Genomic DNA, 9,561 nt, shown 5'->3' with positions numbered 1-9,561 from the left:
ACCGTCGGTCGCCTTACCGTTCGCAGCACCAGTCTCATAAACACGAGCACACCAACAAGTGGAATACATAGCAGAAAGATGCCTACGTCGACCAGATTCGTTCTGAGAAATCCCAGCTTCAGCACGGGCGACTGCAGCTCCGTCGCGTTCGGGTGACGCAGGACCCACTCGATCCACCAGACGGCGCGTGCCAATGGTTTCTCGGGCTGATCGCGAAACAGTGCAGACTGTGCCGCCATGCGGCTGCGATACTTGGGATCCTCCAAAACATCCTGCAAGGCCTGCTTAAGCTTGTCGCTGCTCATCGTTTGGAAGACGACACGCCGTGCCACGCCTTTACGAACGCAGCGTTCTAGATTCTGAAAAAGGGTCCACCAGGGGTCAAGCCTACGAAGAGGATTGTGTTTGCGTTCTGCCGCACTGTCTTACCCGGTGCTGATCGGTTATGAAGGGAATGCCCACGATTGGTACCCCGTACCACACGGCTTCGTGTGTGCTCAGCAGTCCAGCATGCGTCACGAACGCTTTGGTCTTACGATGGGCCAAAATGTCGTTCTGTGGAAACCACTTCCGCACCATAACATTCGTTGGTAGGTTGAGCTGAAGGTCGGTCTCGAACTTCCACAGAAAGTGATATTCGGGCAGCTGACCAAGCGCCTCGATGATCATACGTTGCCGGGCCTCACCGAGTTGATCGCTGCGAATGTTGGTGCCGAGCGAGAACAAAATTGCACCCTTCCGGCTGGCGTTTACAAACTGTTCCAGGTCGGTGGGTAGCGGTTCCGGGTCCCGGATCTGTAGCCCACCGACGGGGATGAGGTTCGGTGGAGAGGATTCGGGAAAATCGATCGAGTAGTGTGCGTTCACCAAAAGCAGCTTGGAGTGCTGGTGCAGCTTGGCCGCGTATGGTAGGTCCGGGTACGGGAAGTAGTCACGCATCATTTGATCAATTCGCGGATGTGACACGTACGTCCGATAGCTGGAACGGATTCGCGTTCTACATTAAAGTCGAATTCTATCCGTCACCAGCCGACAACACTCACCAATAATCCGCCAAACTCAGAAGCGTGTTATGAACCCGCTGGAAGAAGCTCATGTCCGAGTCGTAACTGAGTGAGTAGAACGGTACGTAGGAGTAGTACTTGTGCCCACCGATCGCATCCGTCGAGTACGGCGGGTTGTTGAACGCGGTCACACTGACCAGTGGCGGATAGTGGAACTTATGTAGCAAACCGAGCAGGCATGGGCCCAAGGTAAAGTCGTGCAGGACCAGATCGAACCGGAAATTGTCTGGATAGTCCAACACGGTGCGTAATCCTTTAGACTTCAGAATTCCTACAACGGTTCAAATGAGCTTTAGCACACTAACGGGATAAAAGTCATTAGATGATGCTTACCGACACACTCGAGAATCACGAAATCTCGATAGAATGTGACGACACTTTTGAACAGGTTCTCATTGGCCATCTCGACCAGATCGATCGTCTCAGGACCACTGTAAAGCGTGGGGTATATTTCTTCTAACTCGACATAGTGCACATTGCTGGGTTGATTCCGTTCGACATCTGCCGACAGGATGGTCAAGTTGTGTCCCGCACGGGCCAGCGCGTCCATTATGGATCGATTCCTGCCGGTGGCGAACGGCGAAGATCATCATCGGTGTTCAATTTAACCTGCGCGATATCATCATCTTACCGTACCATATATGATGACTAGGACTGGGCACTCCCATCAAGCACAATATGTTGGCCGTATCGACTTGCGCCAGTGAAAATAGCACACTCAACACACTGCCTATAGCTAACATCTTGCCACGAGAAGCAAGGTCCTCACACGGCACGTTCAATGTGAAGCACGTTCAATGTTGAACTTGAACTGGCCAAAAACAGTGGCCATACCGTTGACAACCTAAAATCCTCTTAATAGATTAAAACACTCGACGCCGCGCCATTGTGCGTGGTTCCAAATAAACGGGCCTACAATGTTATCACTCTGCCGGTGTCGCGCTGGTCGGACATATCTACCAGACCGGCGAAACTGATTTAACGCACACACACGCGCTGGGACGGCGGCACCTTGAAGACTTCAATGCGGAGCATCAATTGGAACGATCGCCGCAGGTCAGTTTGGTCGCCGAAGACTTTAACGAGCAATAACCTTGAGAACCCCTATGACCGGCTGACTTTAACCCATACAAACTATCGCTGGTGAAGCGTGCCATTCGGTTCCTTTGCAAGTATCCGTCCCATTCCGACAGTAAATAAGGTGATGATCTATCTGGAGAGTGGCAGACAGTTGGAGTGGCACGCGTTGGTAAGCACTGGTGGCAGCTGCGGTTATGACCCAAATCTCGGGCCCAGATCGTGATAAGCTCGGTCGGCTGATCCTCGTTATCTGCTTCCGTCTAGTTCGCGGCAAACATGACTAGCGTCTTCCTACTGTCTAGGAATATGAGCAAAACAGCGCGATCATGACAGTGTTTGGGGCCCGTGACCCGTGGGAACGTGGGATTGGAACCTCACACTCGCACTAGGCAAACATTTTGTGTCAATTTATGAAAGTATCCATCTCAGCCGGATGGTCGCACAATTGCAAACATCAATTGAAGCCGTAAGTGTGATGCTCGCGTGAAAACTATACGCTTCGCGCGCGCCCGGCCACGTGACACTTTAAACGGCAAGAGATTTGCTCGGGCTCAGACTGCCCCCGTCGGAGAGATGCACTGATTGCCAGTTTCATTGCTTGTTGGATCGTCACAACGATAAGATGGGTGGTAATCAGACGAACGTGGTGGTTGTGTTTTGTGTGGCAGCCACTCTGCTGCTGAGCGGGACCGGGCCAACCAAAGGTGCAAACATCCTCTGTCTGTTTGCGGTTCCCAGCCCGAGCCATCACATCTGGAACCGGGTCCTGGTGGATGCGCTGGCCGCGAACGACCACAACCTCACCGTCGTCTCGCCGGACATCGAGAAGATCGCGAAACCGAACATCACCTACATTCATCTGGAGGCAACGTACGATGCGATCCACGAGGGGGCAACCGCCATCGATTTCTACGAAATGGCTCAGGCCGGCGTGGTGGAGAGTATGCGAATTTTCTACGACTACGCCATCTCGATGTGCACCGGAATTCTGCGCTCCGCGGGCTACGGCACGATTTCAAACTATCCGCCCGACTACCGGTTCGATTTGGTCCTGTACGACTACACGTGCGGCCCGTGCCTGATGGCGCTCTACCACCGGTTCGGTCAGCCACCGCTCGTTGGTGTGACGGCCTTCAACAATCCGCCCTACTCGACCGATCTGATCGGTGGCCACAAATACTACGCATACATTCCGTACTACACCCTGGACTACGATAGTCGCATGAACTTTTTCCAGCGCTTCTTCAACGCGGCCATCCATTGGATGGATCACTTGTGAGTATGCCTGAGATGTTGCTGGAAAGGTCTTGGGCTGTTTCATCGAGGAAATCGCATCTTTCGCTACAGTTACCGCAACCACGTGTTCCTACCCGAAACCGATCGGATGGTGCGGGGCCACGAGCATGACCCGAACCTACCGTACCTCGGAACGTTGGATCAGAAAATGATGCTGATGCTGGTCAACTCTCACCACGCGGTCGACTTTCCGGAGCCGGTGCCCCAGAACATGGTGCAAGTCGGTGGCCTTCAAATAATCCCCCCGAAACCGCTTCCGGCCGATCTCGATCGGTTCATTCGGGGTGGCAAAAAGGGAGCGGTCCTTTTTTCACTCGGCACCAACGTGCTCAGCAAGGATCTCGGTGATGAGCGGATCCGATCGTTCCTGGAGGCGTTCCGTCAGATGCCGGCGTACAACTTTTTGTGGAAGTTCGAAACCGACCTTCCGTTCGATCTACCGGCGAACGTGATGATCAAAAAGTTTCTCCCGCAGAACGATATCCTGGCGCACGGAAGCGTGAAGGGCTTCATGACTCACGGTGGATTGCTGAGCACGCACGAGGGCACCTGGCATGGGGTTCCGATGGTTGGCATTCCTGTGATCGCCGATCAATACCGGGTAGGTCACGGAACGGTTCGGTCCGGCTAACGATATTACCGTATTCACCGGTTGTACTCTCTCTCTCTCTATTTTCCTCTGTCACGATAGAACCTAGCCAAATCCGTCCGGGCTGGGGTGGCCGAAAAGCTGGACCTGTGGGATCTCACCACCGAAAAGATACGCAACACGGTGCTGAAGGTTCTGGAAACTCCCAGCTATCGGCGCGCCGTTAAGGAGCGCTCGGGGCTCTTCCGCGATCAGGCCGAAACACCGCTGGAACGGGCTGTGTGGTGGATCGAGTGGGCTCTACGGCACCCGAATGCGAAAACCATCCAGTCGCCCACCCTTCAGCTGGGATCGTGGCGTAGTGAGCTGTCCGACGTGAAGCTGTCGATCGTGCTTGCCATTTTATGCATCGTGTGGGCGCTCAAGAAATTGGTCAGTGGTCTGTGCACGAACTCAGCGAAATCAAGCAAACGAAAGGTGCATTAATGGCCACTAACTTTTGTAGTTTTTGTGAAAGTTGACGTCAATACACTCTCGACAACCTTCACGCGGTTAGCAATGAACGTGTTCATGGTGTTTCGTTTTTGTTTTCTGCCCGTTGTTGGTACATCTCCGCTAATGGTCTCTCGCTGTGGGCACGATCGTTTCACCGAGAACCGGGAAATGAGGAATCATTTGCATCGCACGTGCACACCATTACGATTACCTGGCAAGTTTCATCAACAGAGGGCCAGAACCATTTCGTCACAACTTTTAATTCGCGTAATCAAAGATCATCTAATGGCGACAAGGTGATCTCGTCTGTGCAACGAACAGAGGTGCATATCAATGTTAGATAGAAGAGAGTTCTTAATCGGAATACATGATCGACTAAATAGCAATAAACTGCACTCACACTTCAACAACCGACGTCGGGTTCGTCCTTCACTGGCAATAGAGTCGTGCCGATCTTGCTTGTTTCACAGCTCCTTGTTGTTTCTTGTTGCTCCTTCAATATGTACAACTATAGAATAAAAATGATCGAAAACAGTACGTCACACGGCGATCATGACTGCTTGCTCGGCGCTGGGGGCCACGTGCTAGTACTTGCGTGCCGGGTAGTGATCATCTGTGACGAGTCATTACTTCCGAGTTGCTAGCTCCGCAAAGGGCCCGCACGGAAGTGGGCGAATAAAACTGACCCGTCCGGCCAGTGCAACGGTCAGTCTTTGTAGCACTTGCCCCTAGGATGCTGCTGTGGATTGCTGGCGTTTGCCTTCTGCCAGCGTTTGTGCAAGCGGCCAACATCCTCTGCCTAACGCCCGTCCCTAGCCCAAGTCATCACATATGGAACCGTGTGTGGATCGAGGCTCTGGCCTCGCGAGGACACAATCTAACCGTGGTCTCGGCGGACGTGGACCGGAAGCCTCATCCCAACGTTACGTACATTCACCTTGAACAGGCGTACACCGATTTGCATGACGAACTCGACCTGTTCGAGATGGCCGACCGGAGTGCATTGCTTGGCATTCGCGATCTGTACACCTGGGGCTCGGCAATGTGCACGGGTGTGCTACGCTCGAACGGTCTCCGCACGATACGAGCGTACCCGGACGAATTCCAATTCGATCTCGTCATCGCCGACGTTACCTGCGGGCCGTGTCTGTTTCCGCTCATACACCGTTTCGGCTATCCACCCCTGATTGCCGTGACGGCGTTCAACAATCCTCAGTTCACAACGGATTTCGTCGGTGGCCACAAACACTACGCGTACGTGCCGTTTTTCACAGTCAACTACGATTCGGACATGAACATATGGCAGCGGTTCTACAACTGGGTGCTGCACAACGTCGATCACTGGTAAGCGAGCGGAATGGCCGGCGACGCTGTGGGGACCATTTCTCGTGAGCTCCCCCCCTTCTTGCAGGTATCGACATCGCGTGTTCCTACCAAAAATAGAGCGAATGGCACGGGAACACTTCCGGTACGACGGCATGATTCCGTTGGAGGAAATGGAACGCCGGACCTACCTGTTGCTGGCAAACTTCCACTACTCCGTCGATTTCGCCGAATCCATTCCGCCGAGCCACATACCGGTGGGTGGCCTCCAGATACTGCCCGCAAAGCCACTGTCCGCCGAGCTGACACGGTTCATTGCCGCCGGTCCGGAAGGGGCGATCCTTTTCTCGCTCGGCACGAACGTGCGCAGTGCCGACCTAGGCGAGACCCGTATCGGGATGTTTCTCGAAGCGTTCCGGCAGCTGCCGCAGTTCCATTTCGTGTGGAAGTTCGAGAGCAACCCAAACTTTTCCATACCTCCTAACGTGCTGATCAAGAGTTTTCTGCCGCAGAACGACATTCTGGCGCACCCGAATGTCGTAGCGTTTATCACGCACGGCGGCATGCTGAGTACGCACGAAGCCACCTGGCACGGGGTTCCGATGATTGGCATTCCGTTCATCTGCGATCAATATCGGGTACGGAGCGGGGGCCGTGTGACAAGGGGGCCACTTGTAGGCTACCTCACTAATGGACTCTCGGTTTACTACACAGAACCTACACAAATCCGTGACGGCTGGCGTTGCACTCCGGCTGGATCAGCATTCTTTGTCGACGGAGAAAATCAAACGTGCCGTCCTGGAGCTGACCGGTGACACCCGGTACCGAGAGAGGATGCGCCAGCGCTCGGCGCTTCTCCGCGATCAACCGGAGCACCCGCTGGACCGGGCTGTGTGGTGGATCGAGTGGGCCTTACGCCACCCGGACGCCGGCGCAATTCAGTCGCCCACGAAGCGCATGTCCGTGTGGCAGTCCGAGCTGTACGATGTAAAGCTGCTGCTGCTCCTAGCGATCGTGCTCCTGGTGTACCAAACCGGCCGGATACTGTCACGCTGCGTGCGGTGGGCTGCGATTATTCTACCGGCTGGGAAAAAAACCAACTAACACAATAAACGATGGCCAACGGTGCTTCGGGCGGAGCGTGTATCATTACAATCTCGCCAACTCACGCGTGTGATCACGCGAACCGTATCTCTTCCGTCAACTATCAAGCACTTCATGTGGTGCCTTTTCTCCGCTTGAATGGCGAATCGTTGATAGACCGGCGCGTGCGATTTTTTAGCAAACTCATGCCGCTGCGCCTTAGGTCAATTGCACAATCGCCGCCAGCGGTGGACGACCGTCAGCAGGGACATACCAGTTATTCGTCGCTGAACCCACGATGAATGCGCAAGTGATAAGGTTAGCGGTGCTACTGTTGGTGACTGCGCGCTTAGCGCCCGTGGTGCGTGGTGCGAACATTCTTTGCATCATGACCGTACCGAGCCCTAGCCACCATATCTGGTAAGTTGTGCGAAACGGCACCGAAAAGGAGTGACTTGAAGGGACCCGTGTTTCTGGCCCACCGTAGGAATCGAGTCGTAATGGAGGAGCTGGTGGCCAGGGGGCACAACGTGACGGTTGTGTCACAGGACGGCGATAAATCTCGCACCAATCTCACCTACATACTGCTCGAAAAGGTGTATAGCACCATTTACCAGGACGAGCAGTTGGATTTGCTCGAAGTGGCGAAGGAAACAGCGTTTCAATCGTTGTTCACCTTCAAGGAGTTCTACATGGGCATGTGCCGGGGTGCGCTGCTATCCGACGGGCTCAAGGTGATCCTCAGCTATCCAGACAGCTTCCGGTTCGATGTGGTGCTGTACGACTTCGGGTGCGGGCCGTGCCTGTTGCCGCTGTTGCATAAGTTCCACTACCCGCCACTGGTCAGCCTCACGCCATTCAGTAATCCTCCGTTCTCCGTCTTTATCGCCGGCGGCCATAAGCACTATGCGTACACACCACACTTTGCCCTGCCGTACGGATCGAAAATGGGCTTTCTGCAAAGGGTGTCCAATACGTTGCTGTATCTCGCCGAAGCCAGGTAATCGGAGCCGTATCGGAGATATGAAAACGTTGATATGATATGAGTTTCGCTCACTTTAGCATGCGGGAGTTCTACATTATGCCCGCGCTGGACACGATGGTGCGCACGCACTTTGGCTACGAAGACATGCCGTACCTCGGGGAGCTGGAACAGCGGACGGTGGTCATGCTGCTGAATACAAATCCCACGTTCGATTCGCTAGAACCACTGCCGCCGAATGTGATCGGTATTGGGGGTGCGCACATCAAAGATCCTGCTCCGTTGCCGGATGACTTGGAGCGGTTCGTTCAAGGAGGGAAAAAAGGAGCGGTCCTGTTCTCGCTCGGTTCCAACGTACGATCGGACACCATCGGCGAGCACCGTCAGCGAGTGTTCATTGAAGCTTTCCGCCAAATGCCGGACTACCATTTCATGTGGAAATTCGAGTCGGAACTCAACATTCCGCTGCCGCCAAACGTGATCATCCGACCGTGGTTACCGCAGAACAGCATCCTGAATCATCCCAGGGTGAAAGCATTCATCACCCACTCGGGCGGTCTGAGCACCCAGGAAGCTTCCTGGTTTGGGGTGCCGCTGATTGGCATGCCAATATTCATCGACCAGCATCGGGTAAGCATCGAACGTTCCGGTTCCGGTTTAGCCCGTCTAATGACCACAATTTTACTGATTATTTTTAAGAATCTGGCACGATCGGTGACCGCCGGTGTGGCCGAAAAGCTGGACTTCGCCTCGATCACTACCGACGACGTACGCCGGACCGTCCTGAAGGTCCTCGAAACGCCTTCGTATCGAGACAACATGAAGCATCGGGCCATGTACTTCCGGGATCAACCCGAAAGCCCACTTCAACGGGCAATTTGGTGGATCGAGTTCGCGGTGCGTCATCCAACCGTCCAGCATCTTCGATCGCCTACGCTCGAGCTGGGCACAATTCGCTCAAATTTACTCGATGTCTACGCGTTCTTGTGTGCCATAGTACTAATCGTCCTGTGGTTGATTCACTATACAGTTAAAAAACTGCTATTTCAACAACGACGTGGGCTAACGAAAAAGAAACGCGAATGATCACCATACTTCGTTACGAAAAGTAAACAATCAAGAAAGACGACTTTAGCCAAAACTGCCCACTTTGTTTCGTTTTGAGATGAGAAATTTTTACAGACACAACACTCAATGTTGGTTTTTCCCATTTTCCCAACGTTTCAAACAATCTTCAAACATGTTTTTTTGTCGAAAAACTGGAGTTTATTGCGCAACAAACGACCAAATTTGAACGTTCGACAGAACTTTGCTGTCACACCGCAAACTGACAGCACGCACGCACACCACTGCAAAAGCGGTGCGGCTCGATTTCCTGGACTTTTTATTGCATCGGAACAACTTTCATTTGTCAATAACCGTGCAAGCGGAAAGGTCCAGCGATTTCTCTTTGTTGATCAATAGCGTTTTGTCCGGCCATATTTCTCCTCTGAAGCGCATACGGATTCATCCAGCATGAGCAACGGAAAACATCTTGCAAAAGGTAAGTTAGGCCTGCAAACCCGGAGCAGTTAGCGGAGTTACCGGCGTGCCAAATCGATGAGCCTCCATACTTCTTTTGCCACCATCGATGAGGTATATTTAGTGCG

At 53.4% G+C, this 9,561-nt stretch overlaps 4 protein-coding genes across 4 annotated transcripts; 3 read left to right on the top strand and 1 right to left on the bottom strand.

Annotated features, from left to right (window-relative positions):
- Nucleotides 1-17: 17 nt before the first annotated feature.
- Nucleotides 18-1,807, bottom strand: LOC128276206 (UDP-glucosyltransferase 2-like; the record flags this gene model as incomplete). The annotated part of the gene is made up of 5 exons (XM_053014677.1): nucleotides 1,701-1,807; nucleotides 1,398-1,627; nucleotides 1,044-1,335; nucleotides 430-979; nucleotides 18-359 (listed from the first exon to the last, which is right to left on the bottom strand). Coding segments are annotated over exons 1-5 (1,521 nt in total), but the record flags the coding sequence as incomplete, so codon positions are not given.
- A 916-nt stretch (nucleotides 1,808-2,723) lies between these two features.
- On the top strand, nucleotides 2,724-4,588 carry LOC128276205 (UDP-glucosyltransferase 2-like). Its single transcript, XM_053014676.1, has 3 exons — nucleotides 2,724-3,419; nucleotides 3,492-4,041; nucleotides 4,132-4,588. Exons 1-3 carry the CDS (start codon nucleotides 2,767-2,769, stop codon nucleotides 4,513-4,515), a joined length of 1,587 nt encoding a protein of 528 aa, XP_052870636.1. The 5' UTR covers nucleotides 2,724-2,766; the 3' UTR covers nucleotides 4,516-4,588.
- A 663-nt stretch (nucleotides 4,589-5,251) lies between these two features.
- Nucleotides 5,252-7,106, top strand: LOC128276204 (UDP-glucosyltransferase 2-like). Its single transcript, XM_053014675.1, has 3 exons — nucleotides 5,252-5,868; nucleotides 5,936-6,485; nucleotides 6,562-7,106. Exons 1-3 carry the CDS (start codon nucleotides 5,258-5,260, stop codon nucleotides 6,949-6,951), a joined length of 1,551 nt encoding a protein of 516 aa, XP_052870635.1. The 5' UTR covers nucleotides 5,252-5,257; the 3' UTR covers nucleotides 6,952-7,106.
- LOC128276202 (UDP-glucosyltransferase 2-like) lies at nucleotides 7,088-8,998 on the top strand. The gene is made up of 4 exons (XM_053014674.1): nucleotides 7,088-7,350; nucleotides 7,418-7,930; nucleotides 7,993-8,542; nucleotides 8,612-8,998. The coding sequence occupies exons 1-4, from the start codon at nucleotides 7,229-7,231 to the stop codon at nucleotides 8,996-8,998; spliced, it is 1,572 nt and encodes a 523-aa protein (XP_052870634.1). The 5' UTR covers nucleotides 7,088-7,228.
- Nucleotides 8,999-9,561: the final 563 nt, after the last annotated feature.

The sequence above is a fragment of the Anopheles cruzii genome, unplaced genomic scaffold, assembly GCF_943734635.1.
Source record: "Anopheles cruzii unplaced genomic scaffold, idAnoCruzAS_RS32_06 scaffold00729_ctg1, whole genome shotgun sequence".
In the NCBI taxonomy this organism is placed as follows: domain Eukaryota; kingdom Metazoa; phylum Arthropoda; class Insecta; order Diptera; family Culicidae; genus Anopheles; species Anopheles cruzii.
This window is presented reverse-complemented; position numbering and strand designations above follow the sequence as displayed.